Source organism: Haliotis rufescens, unplaced genomic scaffold (assembly GCF_023055435.1).
Source record: "Haliotis rufescens isolate VD_foot unplaced genomic scaffold, xgHalRufe1.0.p SCAF_2, whole genome shotgun sequence".
NCBI lineage: Eukaryota > Metazoa > Mollusca > Gastropoda > Lepetellida > Haliotidae > Haliotis > Haliotis rufescens.
Genome location: NW_025963890.1, coordinates 55,379,143 through 55,400,461, shown reverse-complemented (window position 1 = coordinate 55,400,461; position 21,319 = coordinate 55,379,143). Strand labels below are relative to the sequence as shown.

The window sequence follows — 21,319 nt, the reverse complement described above, 5'->3', positions numbered from 1 at the left end:
CCTTTCTGGTGTCCCTGCGTGTATGATTACTCACTCGGTGGAGGGGGCACGGAAATACGCTGTGCAGAGTTGCGTCCCTTGGACACGCCAGAAAACTATGATCGTGGGTCCGAATCCTGGTTCGCTCCGATTATGTTTCCAGGTTCGTCAGCACCATACCCGTGCTCGCGAGTTGCACCAAAGTGGTAAACGTCTGAGACATGCATCACTTCTGTCTTTCCTCACACATTAAGCTGACACGCAGTGATATAACTGGACTACTGTTAGCGGCGTTAAACCCAACTCACTCACTCACTCTCCGTGGTACTGCTTCTGCTTATACAACGATGGGGCACTTGTGCCCCGAGGTTTGCCAGAAACCTATGACCGTACGTTCGAATCCCAGATACGCCATGATAATGTTTCTCGGTTTAAGTGAGTGAGTAAGAATGGTTTTACGCCGCTTTTAGCAATATTCCACTGGGGCAGCAATATCACTGCGTGGGACACCAGAAATGGGACTCACACATTGTACCCATGTCAGGAATCGAAATCTAGGTTTGAAAGCATCCCACTCGTGCTTAAGGCTTTCACCAAAGTGATGACATATCATAGCCGTGATATAACTGAAATACTGTTCTTAGCAACATTAGTAAGTGAGTGGGTTTTGATTTTACGCCGCTTTTAGCAATATTCAAGCAATATCACGGCGCGGGACACCAGAAATGGGCTTCACACATTGTACCCATGTCGGGAATCGAACCCGGGGTTTCAGCGTGACGAGCGAATACTTTAACCACTAGGGTACCCGACCGCCCCTTACCAACATTAAACCAAACTCATCCAGTTATGCACCGTGTGACCGTGACACCCTACGTTATGCCTAACAATCATACATTATTGCTCCACGTACAAATATACAATTCACGAAAATCCATTTAACACCACTGTTAATATTCTACACAAACGAAATAGACCAGAAATGACAGGATTACAGAAATCAAGGGCGGTAACTCCGTGATCGGTGATAGGTCCAGGATGGAAGGCAGTTAACGGGGCAAAGCTGAATTGCGTAAATCCGTGCAAATAGTTTTTTAATGAGGCTGTTGTAATAAAATGATAGCAATACCTCAAGCAAAAAACGTTTCATCGGATTTCCCTCGCTGTCGCGATAACAAGCATTCCATTCGTATATATAGTCATTCATACACCCCACCGCCTTCCCCAGCCAACACGTTGAAAAAACATTTTTCTATATCTCCTCCAACAATAAGCTTCAACCGGTTTGTTCGAAGTAAACATGCCTCCATTTCATCTCGGAAGCAATAGTTGCGGTTTCCTAAATGTTTTCTCAGTGATCGCTCACCCGTTTCGACTAGTAACGTATAGTCATCTAAGCGTGGACAAGTTTTTCTTATCTACACGGGACTTCCTACAGCGGTCGGGGTATAGAGGGTAGTGGTGTATTGGAATTCGACAAGTAGTTGTGTTTCGACATTCGGCTGAGACAAGCCGTGTTGACATTTCTTCACGCCATATCTTTAAACTACGTTGTCAAGCTTCTGCTGTTTTAAAGTCATGTCTGGAATATGTTACCCGTAACATGTGCATGGCGGTTACAAGACGAGGCGCGGACAGCTGTGATTGACTGCAATGTACATGTGTATATAGCTATGTGAAGATGGCTCTTATCTCTCGTGCTGCGGTCACGGATAGGCTATCAACAAGTTAGGACTACTGGTCCGGCTATATATCCAAGGTTGCTCCGCATCGAGTGACCTTAGACAGGTTAAGAGGTAAGTATGGGAGATTTGGGGCACAGGATTAACACCTTATCGAAGACATTGCAGGAATTTTATCACCATAGTTGAAACTGTTAATGTGAAATTTGATACCCCTTTTCCTTAATCTGGCGTTGATTGTTAATATTGTTTACTTTAACATTACGTTGAATATAGACATGCTACATTTCTAAGCTTTTCATAAATAGATATGATTAACATGGGTTATATTCTTGAATAACACTGGTGAAACGCGACATGCATAAAATTGTGACTTCTAGTATCACGTTTACAGTGTAAGATACTAAGCTAACTAGATACTATGCCATGTCTATTTAAAATGATATGTTTATGAGATACGTGATTATATCAGTGTTTAAAAGCTACTTACATATTCCTATAAAATCAAAATGTACTCCTGAGCAGTGTTAAACGTTCATTGAGCATAAATATGGACCAGATTGGACTGTGAACACTTCTACAACCAACAAAAGTATTCATGAAAAAATATTGTATGTCTGGATATGTATAGCGATCAACAGCAATATTCAGTACCATGATAACAGCCAAGTGCATGCTCACACAAGCAAAATTCACCACAATTGAATTCAATAGATTCGTATTATTAGTCCCCGAGAGGCATGTCTCAAACGTATTGTGTAACGTATATTGGATGATATGCATCTAGATTTTATGATGCGTCTCGTCCTTGTCGCGGTGAATGGGGTTTTCCATCTGTTGTAAATTACCTTGTTGAGAACCCTTCAAGAAGAATACAGCATGCAATTTTGTAGCTAATGAAGTATAAACATGCATATTTCAGAATCAATTTTTTTTAATCCTTTATAACCACCAATACTGTTTTATGAGACCTGTGAATGAGAACAAGAAGATAATTCACTCAGCCAATCACTGCTCACACAAACAATCCTATACCCGTCAATTACTCCAACAACTTCACTTCGCGGAGTCATAATTCAAAAGCTACGTCCTTATTAAACCCCATGCTTACCATTTACATGACAAGACAGTTTGACTGAGATGTGTTCATGTATTAACAAAATGTCAGTGGGGTATCTGTGGGGTGTCATGGTTAAAGCGTTCGCCACGCAAAAGGCCTGGGTTGTGCTGTAGGCCTGGGGTGAGACTGTATGGCGTCTGGTAAAAAACACTCATTGTTTTTTCATGCAAATTGCGTGAGTGGTGGGTGCTACCGGTAGGGCAGAACAGGCCTACCCTTTTCGCGAACACCTGGTGTCATCACTGATTTTCAGTGATTCATTCATATAATTTTCACTGACATTTTGCCTTTTACGCAATGCCTTTTTATTCGCTGTCGTTGATGTTTTATATTCGATTCACAACACGGGGTACAATGTGTGAGGCCCATTTCGTGTTTCAATTTGTGACAGTTGGAATATTGTAAAAAAAAGCGGCGTAAAACCGCATTCTCTCACAATATTACACGTTTACCATCAGGTGAAACCCACTTCATAACGATTCTGTTCCAGGTGTTCCCGCAAAATATACTTGCTTTGAAATTGCCTAACTCATATGCAGTAAACTACGGTTATAACGAACACGCTTATAACGAACTAACGGATATAACGAACTAGCTTTTTAGTCCCGACTATATGCTGTTATTATGCTGTACATATGCTTATAACGAATTACGGTTATAACGAACTAAAATTAGTAGTCCCTTTGAGTTCGTTATAACCGTAGTTTACTGTAGTTTGTTCCGGGTCGCAGTTTTGTTGTTCAGCTATTTCAGTGCGAGTCCACGGTATAATTGACTTAGGCAATTACTCACTGTCAGTGCATGTAGTACATTAGACGAAAATATTCAGTGTTACTCATAATAAATTACCAAAACTGGCAGGTATGTTATTATAATGCCCGAGCACATCCATTATTGAAAGACTCCCTAGCGTGTCTGTCTGTGTTGAGATTTGTGTATGCACTGGTATATGATTGACATATGCATGTAAACAACATACATACGGGTCTCTTACGGGTGGAAACTAAAGATTGCACGATCAGCATCTTTAACGACCTTTGTGTTATGAATATTGACAACCTACTTTCTGGTGTTAGTGAATGACCTGTGGTTTAAACCACTATTAAACAGCTTTCTAGCCTTTTGTGGTGGGATAACCAACAAATGGGCTTCGTAACTTGTAGCCATGCGGGAAATCGAACCCAGGTCTTCGGCGTGACAAGCTAATGGTTTAACCACTAAGCTACCTCGTCGCCTGCCTCTCCGCCTTTTCAGCATACAACAGGGGCGGTCGGGTAGCCTAGTGGTTAAAGCATTCGCTCGTCACGCCAAAGACCCGGGTTCGATTCCCGACATGGGTACAATGTGTGAAGCCCATTTCTGGTGTCCCTCGCAGTGATATTGCTGGAATATTGCTAAAAGCGGCGTAAAACCATACTCACTCACTCACTCATCATACAATAATGTTTACTATCATGTAACCTGCCGGGCAAAAGAAAGCATGCACTTTAAAATTTGATTTAAATTGCGACCCCCGTGTTCCCTTAGATATCATGTGAACGTCACCTGTTGTGATACCTCATTAAGTGATGCATGTAATATCGCCTATGATACATTCAAATACATCACCATCGAATAACCACTTTTTACTTGTATCATTTCCAGCCACCATCAAACATAGTGCATACATTCTTTTGCAAGGCTGTTATAAAAACCCATAGTTATCGCCTGTGCATGAAATAATTTCATTTCACAGAAGAAAACGAACTATAAATGACATTTTGTTGGTAGACCATCCTTCATTTTGAATGCGCCAACCGCACCCTATCAATATAGTCGCCAAGTGGACTACAGTATTGTAAATCTTTCAAAGTGTCCTCTCGTTAACCTGAACACAACTCACACATTCTCTCAGGTTTACCTCCATTGTCATCACCATCTGACACAATAGTCTCTCCGCCCACGTGTGCACGTTGTATAAGAAGGAATAATGTTAAAAGCGGCGTAAGTCTAGCTCGATCACTACCAACAACGGTTGTCGCTATTATTTTACGTATCCAAATACTGGAGTTTTAAAGTGCATTGAAATACTGAAAGATGGGTAGGGCACACACTTGCATGAAATGACATTAACACCAAACCTTTCTTTAAACATTGTTCTGCGTCAAGCTGTCGCCCCATATGTGAACACTTTTTTATTGTCTCTGGAAAATTTGAATGGAATTGCTTATTATGTTTATTAAATATGCTTAAAACCGGAATATCGGTACACCTTGAAAACAGATTTGTGATTTAAAAAGATAATGAACGATTCTCATTTACAAAAAAAAATGTTATTACAAATCGAACGATAACATTTTGAATTGGCAATCGCAGTGCATTTAGATCTGGCACATTGTAAATATATTCATTGCACTTGTGTAAATATCCATCGAGTTTACAAAAAAATAGAATTATTTGCGCCGCAGTCGGCAATATAATAGGACAAATTGCAAAGAATCTGTCTCGGCAAGGCGAACCAGTGGTAAACAGCAAACCACAACGGAATACAATGGCACGTTCTTTCCGTTCTTAAGGCAACCACTAGAGATCTATTCTAACCCGGGGGGCGGTCGGGTAGCCTAGTGGTGTAAGCGTTCGCTCGTGACGCCGAAGACCCGGGTTCGATTTCCGACATGGGTTCAATGTGTGAAGCCCATTTCAGGTGTCCCCCGCTGATATTGCTGGAATATTGCTAAAAGCGGCGTAAAACCATACTCACTCACTCACTCTGACCCGGTACTGCGAAGATTCAACGTCTCCTGATTGCTTGAGTTGCACTTCCATAACCCTCAAGGGGAAGGTGGGGAAGTCTTGTGGTTTAGCGTTCACGCCGAAAACCCGGGTTCGATTCCTCATCTATGTGCAGTGTATTCCCTGTCGTGATATTGCTGGAATATTGCGGCGTAAAACTATCCTCACTCACGCACTATAACGTCTAAACAGAAGTATCTCTCTTCTTATTTACATGGTTTCAAATGTTAAATATAAGCCGAAGTGAGACAATGTTAAATTACTTGTACAGTGTATTTGTTTTGAAAGGCCACCACGGTGCTAATTACATGTATATAAACATACGTGACCAGTTTTTAGGTTATAGTCAGCCGTTTGATGGCGTATTTTGCTGCTTAATTCTGAGGTTATTTAACACCGTTGTCAGCAATTGTCCAGCTATAACACGTCAGTCTTAAATCGGGTCTGAACCCTGTAAACCAGTGACTGAAAGTATGAACAACGATCCAAGGCAGTGGGGCATGATGAGTCAAAACCAGGCTAGTCAACGGGACTTACCACCTGAAGCTCTTTCGTACAGGAATCGCCACGTAATTCTTTCAGAGAAGATTTTGAACTTATTGTCAATATAATAAATAGAATTTGTCAGCCTAACTTTGTTGCAATTGATTTTGGATAAGTTACCGGTTACAGCCTTCGCTCGTCACAATGATGCCTCCTGCTGGAATCTAAATATATAACACTCACTCACTCACTCACTCACTTACTCACTCACTCACTCACTCACTCACTCACTCACTCACTCTTGGACAAATAGTGGTTTTGCTCTAACGGGAGCCGATGTCTACTTATACTATTATGTTACACGATAAGAATGTTGGAGTAAACTATCTTTAGAGATACACACGGAAGGTTTAAATAGTTGCACGTTTTATCTGTAAAGAAAATTACCATTCGAATAGATCCCGAAACAATATGGTCAACGGACATCACACTTACGTTACTGTAGTCCCATGGGTTTCTCAGGTTTATTTCAAATACACACAGTTCAACCAACAATGTTGTCAGGATGATAAATGCATCGTTTATCTTTCAGACACGATCGAGAAAAAATGCAAGACATTCAAATTTCCGTTTCAAATTATCCCCAGAAACCGTCGAGAGTGAACATCAGCTTACCCCTAGCTCATGTCTGATGTTAAATGGACCATACGCATCACCACATTCCCCGTACAGACACTCGTGATGAATGCAAGGGGAGGTCCAGGTATCCCCGCTTGTGTCACGTCGAGCCTGTGTTGAGCTATGTGAGATGTATCGATGAATAGGAACCACTTAACAATGTAGCGTACCTTTGAGGTGAATAAAAACCAACAAAAACATTAACTCGATCATAAGATATCTCTACTAATATCAGGGTCCATTGTATGATTCCGATCATATCAGAAGCATGTGTTTATGAAACATGGGGTTCTGGTAGATTGCTATCATTATGATCATGGTTACCATCGTTACCAAGGTTTCCATAGTTACCATATTGATCATACTTACCATACCTATGACTCCGAACGGATCAGTCCCTGTTTTCCCCTTGACGCCGAGCGCCAGACAGGGAAACAACAAGTTGTTAATTTATTTGGTAAAAGTGTACGCAACTTGAAGTTTGGATGTAAAATTAAGGATGGTTTTGAAGACGAAGGGATATTAATCCAGGATATCATCTGTTGCTTTCTAACCCCTTAGTTCATTCGGAAGTTCAAATCGTGAATTACCCCATCATGTCGACCAATGTACGACAGAGCTCCTGCTTAGATGTATACATTTCTCAGTCGCTCAGGTACTTCAGAGCTTGGGCGTTTTATTCAAATTTCAATCATTCTAACTCATTCACACACTCACTCAGTCTGACTCACTCACTCACTCACTCACTCACTCACTCACTCACTCCATCTACATGTCCCGCGAAATTAAAGCGGTTATACTGTATCAAACTGTTTCAAACGACCCTAAACATGTGAAACTGCCCTAAAAGACAACCATTCGTGCTAACTTAAAATTAGCATAATTACATAATTTTTATATTATATTATCCCAAAACAAACTTGAGACTCGGAAGCTCTTGGTGTTCAATATGGTCACTCTAAGTCCACTTTATCCTAAACATGACTGTTTTTAAGTAATACATCTTACAATAATAACTTAACCAACCTGTCACCAATCATTCCTAAACATAGTTATCTCTACGTTGAAAGCAAGGTATATCAACTGCACTATCTGTCGGATTAGGCTTTAGCCATGTCGGTCACTATCAATCAGTCCTTTCTATGGGTCAAACTTGATGTTAGTCGTCGTCCAGATATTTGGTCCAGCCAACCAAACTATGTCAGTTAACGACTCAAGAATACGTTTAACAAAGGGGCCCTGTTCGCAATAGTGTAACCTGATATACAGCAATGGCTGTCTAGGGGCTTTATAACGACTATCTCTATACCCGGTGGCTTGGACTTGATAAATGCATGATGTCCCTTGGCTTTGTGCGGGTGTATTGAGTCGGGTTGGGTATTATACCATGTTGAAGTTAACACATGAGTGATCAGGCTACATTAGCCCGATGAATTTGCTGTCCTGGTTATGGCTAAAGTGGAAAATACACTGATAATGACATGTTCCTCTGAAGGGACGTTTATTGAGTACATTTAGTTCAGCTCTGCTACCGATCCTAAAGGCCCAAGCCTCAATGCTTGTCGTAAGAGGCGACTAACGGGATCGGGTTGTCAGGCTCGCTGACTTGGTTGATGCATGTCATCGTATCCCAGTTGCGTGGATCAATCAATGTTCATGATGTCAAGCACTGGATTGTCTGGTCCAGACTCTATTATGTACAGACCGCCGTCATATAGCTGGAACATTGCTGAGTGCGGCTTTAGAGAACAAACCAACCAACCTTATCCGCAGACAAGATAATTGTCTCGAGCTGCTTTTATTACCATCCTGATACAGGTATTATCCTTGTTTAAAAATATAAAATATAAAAATATAAATAGACTTATTATTTTGCGCTTCATGTTGAACAAACAAGTCATCGTTTGGAGCATGCTTTTCACATGTCTTAAGTATCGTGTCAAATACTTGTGAGGGATTAAGTCAATCCATGTTTAGTCTCACACAAGTTATTTGTGTGATTATTTCAGAATATGTATCTGGATAATCATTATTGTTTGTTGAATTATATAAATTACATGTTATAGTGATCTTAATGAACAACAAATTGTTCATACTATTTGACATATAAACTATGGCACACCTGTGCAATCAGTCATGTTGATGACTTACTTGACATTTGACGCACTTTATAATCTTTGACATACCTGTGCAATCAGTAATGTTGATGATTTACTTGATATTTGACGTACTTTATAATCTATGACACACCTGTGCAATCAGTCATGTTGATGATTTACTTGACATTTGACGTACTTTATAATCTATGACATACCTGTGCAATCAGTAATGTTGATGATTTACTTGATATTTGACGTACTATATAATCAATGCCACAACTGCCCAATCAGTAATGTTGGTGATTTACTTGGTATTTGACGTACTTAATAACCTATGACACACCTGTGCAATCAGTCATGTTGATGATTGACTTGATATTTGAGGAACTTTATAATCTATGACACACCTGTGCAATCAGTCATGTTGATGATTTACTTGATATTTGATGTACTTTATAATCTATGACACACCTGTGCAATCAGTCATGTTGATGATTAACTTGATATTTGACGTACTTTATAATCTATGACACACCTGTGCAATCAGTCATGCTGCTGATTTACTTGATATTTGATGTACTTTATAATCTATGACACACCTGTGCAATCAGTCATGCTGATGATTTACTTGATATTTGATGTACTTTATAATCTATGACACACCTGTGCAATCAGTCATTTTGATGATTAACTTGATATTTGATGTACTTTATAATCTATGACACACCTGTGCAATCAGTCATGTTGATGATTAACTTGATATTTGACGTACTTTATAACCTATGACACACCTGTGCAATCAGTCATGCTGATGATTTACTTGATATTTGATGTACTTTATAATCTATGACACACCTGTGCAATCAGTCATGCTGATGATTTACTTGATATTTGATGTACTTTATAATCTATGACACACCTGTGCAATCAGTCATGTTGATGATTAACTTGATATTTGACGTACTTTATAATCTGTGACACACCTGTGCAATCAGTCATGCTGATGATTTACTTGATATTTGATGTACTTTATAATCTATGACACACCTGTGCAATCAGTCATGTTGATGATTAACTTGATATTTGACGTACTTTATAATCTATGACACACCTGTGCAATCAGTCATGTTGATGATTTACTTGATATTGACGTACTTTATAATCTAAGACACACCTGTGCAATCAGTCATGTTGATGATTTACTTGATATTTGATGTACTTCGTGATCAATTACACAACTGCTCAATCAGCCATGTTGATGATTTACTTGATATTTGACGTAATTTATAATCTGTGACACACCTGTGCAATCAGTCATGTTGATGATTTACTTGATATTTGACGTACTTAATAATCTATGGCACACCTGTGCAATCAGTCATGTTGATGATTTACTTGATGTTTGACGTACTTTATAATCTATAACACACCTGTGCAATCAGTCATGTTGATGATTTACTTGATATTTGACGTACTTTATAATCTATGGCACACCTGTGCAATCAGTCATGTTGATGATTTACTTGATGTTTGACGTACTTTATAATCTATAACACACCTGTGCAGTCAGTCATGTTGGTGATACTTGACGTACCTTATGAAAGTAATTTCGATCAATAACTATTTTATCTAATACCAGTATTTCAGTGACATAATTATAAACTTGGCATTTTTTACACTAGTTACACAGCGAATTCGGCGTCGTAGATGATTAGCTGCCCCCCTACACACACACACACACACACACACACACACACACACACACACACACACACACACACACAGCCACACACACACACACACACACACACACACACACACACACACACACACACACACACACACCACCCCTGCTGTGGAATCAGGGAACTAGAAAAGGGTTATGTTGATTACGACTTGCCTATGCTTTAGTGAAAAACATATTATTAAATAATATAAAATCCATAGTCATTGCATGGGACGAGTACACGACACAAGTTACAAGTTGATGCACCGCGATATTAACGATATACTAAACGTTGTTTACCCCAACCCTCTCACCCACTATTACATTTAATATCATTCCTTTGATCTATGTTATTTAGGGTTGAGTAAAGTGTTGCAATGCTTTCCATGCACTTATCAAAATGTCATGCTATCTAAACGTCTTGGATTGATAATAATGAGGTAAGTTAAAAAAATCATCTAGTGCACATTGACACTGACTGGAATACATGATAGTAACTAACAACAAATTAAGGAGGGTCTCTTTACACGGTCTCTTGAATAACACTATCAGTTAAAAGGTATTAAAGGTATTGAATTTCAAGCTCTTTGTTGCTGGGAACACGTTATTACAATATGGCTGGTAGATCTAACCGTGTTTTACTGATAGCTGTGTGTTCGCTCATCAATCCATGTATTTACCGTGTCATATAATATATGCATATATGTGTTAATTAGATTACCGTGGGGGCTGTCGGGTAGCCTAGTGGTTAAAGCGTTCGCTCGTCACGCCGAAGACCCGGGTTCGATTCCCGACATGGATACAGCGTGTGAAGCCCATTTCTGGTGTCCCCCGCCGTGATATTGCTGGATTATTGCTAAAACCATACTCGGTCACTCATTAAATAACCGTGGGAAAATGCACAGACGTACATGTACACACATTATATAACACTGCAGTCTTCAGCCAGTGAATACCTCAAGAAACGCAACTAAATTGATTTTAGCGCTTAGATAAGCACATTAATTAGTTTATTTTTAAATAAAATATTGTGTTTGATGTGGGTTTTTTTTATCCAGGTTGTTCGCAGATCCGTCTTTGTTCTCTTTTGAGGAGTGTCATATGTAGAGGCGAACTGCATGGAATATCTATAAAAATATTTAAGTCACACCCTTTGATCTTTTCCACATTTACATACGCATTCATGTCTATTAACAATATATTGACATGTGCTCCTCATATGTGCGACTCAGATGATGTGTGTGCGATATGTGGCGCATACTAGTGTACTTGTTGACTGAGACGCGTGAAGATCCGGGTTAGAATAGATTCTCAGCATCCCCTGCTTTCCGTAAAAGGCGACTATGCTTGTCGTAAGAGGCGACTAACGGGATTGGGTGGTCAGGCTCGCTGACTTGGTTGATGAATGTCATCGTATCCCAGTTGTTTGGATCGATGTTCATGTCCATCACTAGATTGTCTGGTCCAGACTCTATTATTTTACAGACCGCCGTCATACAGCTGGAATATTGCTGAGTGCGGCGTTAAACAACAAATAAACAAACATACAAAGAAATGTGTTGACCGAAACACCGCCGTTAAACCAAGATGAGTGAGTGAGTATGGTTTTACGCCAGCAATATCACGGCGGGTGACACCAGAAATGGCCTTCACACATTGTACCCATATCGGGAATCGAACCCGGATCTTCGGCGTGACGAGCGAACGCTTTAACCACTAGGCTACCTGTCCGCCCCTGAACCCAGATGATGTTTTCATTGTATGTGTATTGTGAAGTAAACAGGTGCCCTTGTTGACTGAAACACAACCGTTAAACAACATCAGCAAGACCTCCTTCTAAAACGGTCTCACATGCACATTGCATTATCTATCAAATGAATGATATTGATATGTTTCACTGTGTGTCTATGGTGTGACGTTCATTTCTCCCGTTAAACAACGCCCGTTATTTTACAACCTTAACAAGCCAATGTGTTAGTTTGCAAAGCTCAAATGATACCTCATTGAACATGGCACTGATCGTGATCCCCACCCTTATCCACACCCATTTGTATGAGAGGAGTATCGTGCTGCTGGCGGCGGCTGGATCCGCCCTACATCTAGATGAATACACAGAGACGTTTACGTGTTTGATATTGAAAACACGAAGCCCCACCTTGTGTCGTCTAGTATCTGTGTGCAGATAACAAAGTCAGGCGGGCACTGTGTGATTATGTTGAAATTCTTTATGTGTTAGTTGTCTTGTTGGTAAAACAGCTTGTAGGACAAGAGAGAATGGTCGAATATAATATTATACTAACGCACCCAGTTAAACATCAATGGGAAGTATGCGATCTGTCTTAACGTGTAGGTGTATTGCCGGGTTTCGAAACAGACGGGTTTGTTTTCCGAAGCGATTTCAACACAAAAGCATCCTCTTGCCTAAATCATAAAGATGAAGACTGTGAATCCCCTTAAATAATCGATATTATGCCCAAACATATTCCATTGGTCGAAATAGTGATGACAATTAAATGAGTGGATAACTGAAAATCATTGATGAAACCAGGTGTTTGCGAAAAGGGCAAGCACGTCCTGTCCTTTAGGGAGCACCAATCACACAATTTGCATAAAAAAGTAAGATACTCCTCATACGAATGAGGCCCTGTAAACAGTCGAGTCTGGATCAGAAAATCCAGTGATAGCGTATAAATAAAAAAGTCACTTTGGTGAAAGCGGGTCTTGGTAGCAGATTTATGTCATGCTTAGAGTATATTGGATATTAACTTACTTACTATTGGAGATTCCACATCATCAATGATATCGATCACAAAATACTGAACAGACATCAAGCCATTTCATCTGTTATAAAACAGATTTAATACGAGTATGGCATAATCTTATTAAGAACATGTAGCGGCTCACGTTGTTTATTCTTGATCTGGGCGGTATTATGAAACCTAACGTCAGCACGTTTTGATAGCATAATGTGAGGTGAGGTGAAATGGTGTTTAACGTCGCGCCCAGATCTTTCACTTATGTAGTGACGTGCACCCATGTGTTTGTGTATGTGTGTGTGCGTGCGTCCGTGTGTGCGTCCGTGCGTGCGTCCGTGTGTGTGGTGTTGCTGCTTGTACTTGTCCGGAATAATGCCAATTTTATCGCGCAAGCCCACTGAAATACCATGCCGCAGTTTAACATGAATATCCCACCCAGACACATTGTACTGATTCCGAGATGACCAGAGTTAGCAGGCAGGTTAAGGTTAAGTACCATCTTTCAACGGCTTTTGGATGACGCGGACGGGGACCTAACCCCGGACCTTCCGCTCTCCCACTAGACCACGGAGGAGGTCTAGAATAATGTGAACTAACCACACTTCTCAGTTTTAATATTCCTGTGCACGTTCATGTTACAGTCTACACACAAAGCGGACATGTCAATGTGGGTGGTTACTAACTATATTGACATGGTATCCATACATTGTACTGACGGGGGTGTGTGAATGTTGTTTTATGCCACATTTAAGAATACTACGGTTACCCCAATAACATATACCCCCAGCCGCCTTGAAGTGATACCTGAGTCCGGCCAGACAAACCAGGGGTTGACAGCATGAGCAACTATCCGCACGTCGTAGATGGCACACAATCAGCTAGGTAATCCTGTAACCACCCAAACCCCATTTTAGTCGTCCGATGCAGTCAGAAAGGTGTTCAGACGAAGATATTTAGAATATTATTAATTTCATGCAGATTGAGTGTAATAATGATGTCATTATAAACGTTATGTACCTCTACAATTATTGTAATAATGTAGATAATCTATGATGCTGTTTTCTCAATTTCACACCTTCTGTTTATTTCACATAGGGGGCGGTGGGGTAGATTCAGGCTTAAAGCGTTCGCTCGTCACGCCGAAGACACAGTTGCGATTCCCCACATAGGTAAAATGTGTGAAGCCCATTTCTGTCCCCCACCGTGAGATTGCTGAAAGCGGTGTAAAACCACACTCACTCACTCACTCACTAGTACACATTCGATACTTGACAGATGCATGGATATGCATATGTCTTTAAAGACGAATCATATCCACACAAAGAGTAAATACATTATGTATGCTATCGGCACGGATAACAGCGACCACTTGGTTTGTCTTTTGATTCTACCTCTGACTTAGGTAACTAGGCAATGATGTCAAGTGCTTCACTGCGAAAGGCAAGTAGGTGTAAACCTAACAATACATGTGTATATCCCGTTACGCACATGCTGTCCCACGCAAACAGCACTCATAAACATTTGAGATCTGCAGTTATGGCTGTTGGCGTAACACTCCTACGAGCATTTCATGACAAAGAATGTTTCTCGCCTTTGCTCAGTTCGCCCCCTCTCGTACCCGTCAGCTTGGCCTCGAACATGTAGTTCACATTGAAACGCTTGGTGTACAGGCTGTGTGTATTGTGAGCCATTCATACACTAGACCTCCCAGGACTCCTTCTGCTATTGAGCAGGGAGGAGATCGATTCATCAGCCTTGTCCAAACCCCGTCCTATTCAGTACTGAGCAATGCATGGTTTTCACTTCTCATCTTGCCAAGTTTGTCTGTTCAGTAGGAATTATTATATACTGATCCGCAAGGGAAACGTCACCCCAAGTGACATTGCATGAAAAGTTGTCATTTAAATATCTGGGTTATGTTGGTCAAAGTTTCTAAAATTTGACATTACCTTGTCCGGAAAACGAAATTTGATGATAAAAAAACCCAAAGCGGGTGACAATAAAACCGATCGCACAGCAACGGCCATGGTAACCCGATGCACGTGAGTTCCGTGCAAATTTAAATGCATATGCGTACCCCAATTTCTCCCCAATAAAAATCCACCCAGATCGGATAACATTCATTCGTTGCTGTATCTCAACAACAGATGGCAGAGAGAGAGAGAGAGTCTGGCGACGCCGTGGGGAACGTTATTCGGATGCTTGTGTTGTTGAGAGAGACTCGTGGGGTGGTCCGAGCATGATGGTGTGGGGTTGAATTGGTCTTGCACAGAGGGTCGGCCCTGTGGTCTTCCAGAACATCGGTCCAGGAAGAGTCAATGGTGTCACAGCAGCTCGGTACATTGATCAAGTCTTGAGACCACAGGCTATACCTCATTTGGCACGTCGCCGCAACCACGAATTTCAGCATGATAACGCCCGTGCCCACACTTCCTCCAGCAGAATGGCATTTGAACCATGCAGTAGCCTGACCTCAGTTCCGATTTAAATCCCATTGAGCACCTGTGGGGGGGGCGAGATTCAAAGACTGCTGAATGACGTCCGACCAAGGCCGACAAATGCAGCTGAATAAGGTCAGGCGTTCCTCAGATTGTGGGCTCAAGTGCCTATAGCCTTCATCAACCGCCTCATCCATTCAATGCATCGACGCTGCACGGAAATCATCAATGCACATGGAGGAAACACGAGATACTGACTTGTGATGCCATTTTCTCAGACACTAGTGTTGTGTTTCACTTTAAGAACATTTGACACTTTAATTTCAACCTTCATGATCAGTTTTGCCAAGTTTCATCTTTATAATATGTCTCAAAGTATGTTTACAGTGTTTGGATAAATGAAGTTTCTCATATATCTATCCATGGTGACGTTTCTTTTGTGGTTCAGTATATAAAGTTATTGATAATTGCGGTTTTGCAGTTTTCATGGGTGCATGGGTGGCCAAGTAGTGTAAATAGAAACACAATTGATCCACTGGTTGCAGGTTCCATCCTCGTTTCCCCCGAAATATAATCGTTGGTGGTTACACACACTTATGCTCGTGGGCTTTACCAAAACATTTAACGGCTGAGACCCACATCAAACTGAAAGCGGTGTCATAGCTGAAATAAAAAAAAATATGCAAAGCGGCTATGAAAGTGGCTATAAACCAACCATCTCTCGTTCACTCAATTAATCACTCACTCAAGAGGCGATCAAGTCAGCATTGGTTGTCTTGCGAAGGGGCTTATATATTGCAAGTATTTCATGGTGATTCAGTCTGAATCGATAGTTTACGATAAACTTTGTGTTCCGATTTAGCGGTGATAATTTATTAAACGGCGAGGATGGACATTCGGCCAAATGCCGAAACTCGATGTGAATAACAACCGTGTTTGAATACAGATCGTTTCCAATTATGATTCTCGGTGTTTCAGCTCCAAACATCACGGGTTTTAGACTCTTGCGTTGATATGAATCTGAACCCATGGCTTGACTGAAATAATATCTTCACCCCAACTAACTCACTCTTCAAAACAATTACACGATCGTTACATGACATCTCCTTGGCGCTGTGGAACAAACATGTAATGTGTCAAGAGCCTTATGTGCTTAACAAACAATCAGAGTCGCACAGTAAATGCATATTCATTCTTGGTTTGGGCTGAACAACGATAAGGTGCTACAATAAAAGAACGAGCAGTAATAGACTTATATGACCACGCCCATTTCAATAGTTCAGCTGTGCAGTTTGTGATTTATAAACTCAACATGGGCGGGTATCCATGATATCGTGCCACAAACCCAATAGTTCAGTCATCCTCTGCATATGCTTCAACATCTGTGTATCTGCTTGCACGTGTGTCCATCTGCGCGTGTCACCATCCATCCTCATGTATGTTTATTCCTTAGATTTATCTTATATTATGTCTGTCGATCTTCTTGTGTCTCCTTCCATCTTGTCATATGTTTGTACGGGTGTACGTTTGTTGACTTCTCTGTTTTTAATCATATGTGTTTGTTGGCTTGATAGCTTGTCTGTGTATATGTTCTCGTATGTCTATCCATCAATCTGCATATCAAACTATTTTCTTGTATGTCTCCCCTATCTGTCTGTATATCTAACTATGTTCTCGTGTCTCTCCATCTGTCTGTATATCTAACTATGTTCTCGTGTCTCCCCATCTGTCTGTATATCTAACTATGTTCTCGTATGTCTCCCCCATCTGTCTGTATATCTAACTATGTTCTCGTATGTATACCCCATCTGTCTGTATATCTAACTATGTTCTCGCACGTCTCCCAACCTGTCTGTATATCTAACTATGTTCTCGTATGTCTCCCCCATCCTTCTGTATATCTAACTATGTTCTCGTATGTCTCCCCCACCTCTCTGAATATCTAACTATGTTCTCGTATGTCGTCCCAAATCCGTCTGTATATCTAACTATGTTCTCGTATGTGTACCCCATCTCTCTGAATATCTAACTATGTTCTCGTATGTCGTCCCAAATCCGTCTGTATATCTAACTATGTTCTCGTATGTGTACCCCATCTCTCTGAATATCTAACTATGTTCTCGTATGTCTCCCCCATCCTTCTGTATATCTAACTATGTTCTCGTATGTCTCCCCCACCTCTCTGAATATCTAACTATGTTCTCGTATGTCGTCCCAAATCCGTCTGTATATCTAACTATGTTCTCGTATGTGTACCCCACCTCTCTGAATATCTAACTATGTTCTCGTATGTCGTCCCAAATCCGTCTGTATATCTAACTATGTTCTCGTATGTGTACCCCATCCTCCTAAATTTGTTACTATATTCTCGTGTCTCTGCCTCATCTGTGTATATCTAAATAAAAATGGTCTAGCATGTCTACCCCGTCTGTCTTATATCTAACTATACTTACCCATCTGCCTATATGTGTGTTCTTGTATATCTATATGCATGTATATCTATGTTCTAGTATTTCTACCAGTCTTTATTATACGAGTGTATGTTCTTGTATTCCCATCAATCTGTTCGATCCAATTGCTTACTAACAGATACTTCCTTCTGATTGTCCATTTATCAATCAATACACCCGCGTGTCTACACTCCGTGGCCTGCATAGGGTCAGGAAACCATCTTTATTTATCTAATACTCGGAGGTTAGCACGCGAGTGTGCTTAGGGATGGTAAATATCTTGTATTAGGAACAAAGATTGTATTTCGCGAGTCTTGGCGAACAAAATAAATCGTGTTTATTCGTAACACGGGATATTGACCTTTAGGAAGGTAAACATATTGTATTAGGAATAAACCCTGTATTAATAAGCCAAGTACAGAGTTTTTATTCGTAATACATGGTATTTACTGTCCCAAAACACAAAAGCGTGATAACCTGCTTATATTTTATCATCGAAAAGAGCGAGATTGCATTTTTCTGGAATACGCAAATAAATATATTACATCATAATATCAGTGATTAGTCTGTAGGACAGTGACAGCACGCAATATCCTTCCAACTTGTTTTTAGACAATGGCGTAACTACGATAAAGACAATAAAGTTTTGCCTACACAGTATATTTTTTCAAAGGTAAAAATCTTTCTCATTTGGCAGCCATTCACGGCCATCCATCTGTCCCTCCGCTAGAGCAAATGCCCTTTTTCAAAGGGAAGCTACTCTAGTCCATGAGACGTCTGCCTGGTCAGGTCACGAACTGCGGTCGGATATCCCACACAAACTGTAAACAGTTTTAAATTTGGAAAAAAAGACCCCAAGCCGCAGAGGTCAACAGGCGCAGATATGGAAACTTATCCCCAATGCATTCTCGGGCGCTGCTCGTCTTCGCTTTATTGCTTCCCAATTCATATTTCCAATGTTGACGACTCTACGCCCTAGTTAGACGCTGATTTTCGGTAACATAGACTATAATTTGACAATGATAACAATAATGCAAGAATGGTCCACATTCCTGATTGTCAAGACCATATCCCCTGTAAATAATGGCGATGCCATGATTGTTTGTAAAGCAGTACCTACCCGACCTTTTGTATTCGCATAATTATCCGTAAATAATCCCACGGTTAGGCCTACCTTATTATCCTCAGCCCAACAAAGTTGGCGGGGGATATAGAAACGGGCTCCGTCCGTACGTACGTCCGTCACGTTTCGTTTCCGGAGCATAACTCAGAAACCATTCAATATTCTTTCATGAAACTTTGCAGGTCTGTCAGGTACATGCTGAACTGATGCCTTTTGCTATTTAGAAATTTTAGAATTTTTTATTGTTTACGTTTCCATGGCAACAAGATGGACTTAGGTTCCAAACTCTTCTTTTTTTTACAATTTCCATGACAAGTTCCACCTCGTTTAAAAAAAGTTAGCGTTTTTTTAGATTTATGTCATAAATTCTGTAACAGGGGCGGGGGATATAGCCACGTTAGTGGCAAACTCTTGTTATGCGTTGTCATTATCCTCCCGAGAAATCTATCAATTGTAATCTGCCTGGCAAAAGAAAGTATACACTTGAAAATTTGATTTCACCCAAACATTTCAAACGCTATGAAAACGTTATAAGGCTGAAAACAGTCGCCGATACACAGGAAACTTTAGGTCCAAAAATCAAATGGGATATCCGTATCAAATACACCACTATCAAATAACCATTTCTTGTTTGTTTCGCTTTTAACCCCAATCAAAAATCGGTGTATAAGTTATTTTTCTCGTCAGCTTATGATAAATAATCAGCAGCCATCAGATACACATATGAACTATTTATTTACCCAATACACAATAGCACAGTGTCACTAAACTAACATAATCTCTTTTCCTATTCCAGTTATGGCCAAGAAACCCCCCTCTGTGTCCACTAGAAGGTCGAAGATATCGGAAACTGACCGTTTGCCTGACAAGCCCGTGAAAGGAAAGATCAAACCCGAGGAAGCACTGAAGAAGGCATTTGACCCGATGAAGAACCTTCATCTATGGACGATGTGGAGAAGCGCAGTGAACGGAAAAATTGTAGATGAAGCAAAATCGTTCAGTGACAACGACTTTCGGGAGCATCCTCTGGGCAGATCTTTAACTAATGTTCCATTGAGACAATTGATTAAATACGAAAAGGGTTCAAAGGAGATAGCACAATCTATGATGAACCCGACCAAACAGACCAACCCGTTATCCGACTATCGCGGTGGCCATAGATCTTATGGACCAAGTGAAAACTCAGCTCCTAATGGGCCGGGTTGTCTAGGGACGAAGGAGTTCGTGTATTTCGGCGTCCCACGTGTTGTTCTCAAGAAATGATGTTTGTAGTGTTTGTATGTATTTGTAGGTATTTATGAACCAACCATTGTCCATGGATCTGTGAACTCTGAAATGATGAGTCGTCATGAAAGACCCACACAGAATCACCAGCTTCCATCCACGTTGTTTGCAGTGTGTTTGTAGTTCTGATGCTGACCGCGAGTCACTGCCTGAACACTCATTGTGTAACTAACTGTCTGCAACATTGGGTATGAACATACTCAAAGTCAAAGTTACTCGCATCTTATTTATCGTATTATCAATATTTAAGAGGCAATGATGTCCATAGTTTTGGGAAATGTAACGTGTAAGGGTGTTTCAATTGGTTGAAGATAGATTCTGAAGGCTTTTCAACATCTTTTACTGTATAACACAATTTTTTTTAAAAAAATCGAAAATTCAAAAATTCAAATTCAAGTTGTGCTCTAACAATTTGTTTATTCTTTACGTAGATTTTGGTGAAACGTCTAATCTGAAATTAAAGCAATTTTAATCGGAAATAACTTTGAGATGTGACTTTATTCTACCATATTACGCATTAAAACTATCAATCTATCCAGATCTGTCATAAGAATGTCTTTGTTTTGTATATAGGAAATATGTGAACATGTAAAGCCACATAGTCAATATCATTGATTTATGATCAATATTCAGTTATCGATAAATCGATACGACCACATTTAGTTAGTCTTTGAGTACAGTATAACTATTACACCGTGCAGTTTGTGATGTCACGTATACAGCGGTGTT

At 40.4% G+C, this 21,319-nt stretch overlaps 1 protein-coding gene across 1 annotated transcript; it reads left to right on the top strand.

Annotated features, from left to right (window-relative positions):
- Positions 1–1,394: 1,394 nt before the first annotated feature.
- Positions 1,395–20,945, top strand: LOC124140987. The gene is made up of 2 exons (XM_048400167.1): positions 1,395–1,775; positions 20,103–20,945. Exon 2 carries the CDS (start codon positions 20,105–20,107, stop codon positions 20,567–20,569), a length of 465 nt encoding a protein of 154 aa, XP_048256124.1. The 5' UTR covers positions 1,395–1,775; positions 20,103–20,104; the 3' UTR covers positions 20,570–20,945.
- Positions 20,946–21,319: the final 374 nt, after the last annotated feature.

Bases quoted from the DNA above. Each gene is read 5' to 3' on its own strand.
- LOC124140987 (XM_048400167.1), top strand. From the start codon at position 20,105: ATGGCCAAGAAACCCCCCTCTGTGTCCACTAGAAGGTCGAAGATATCG.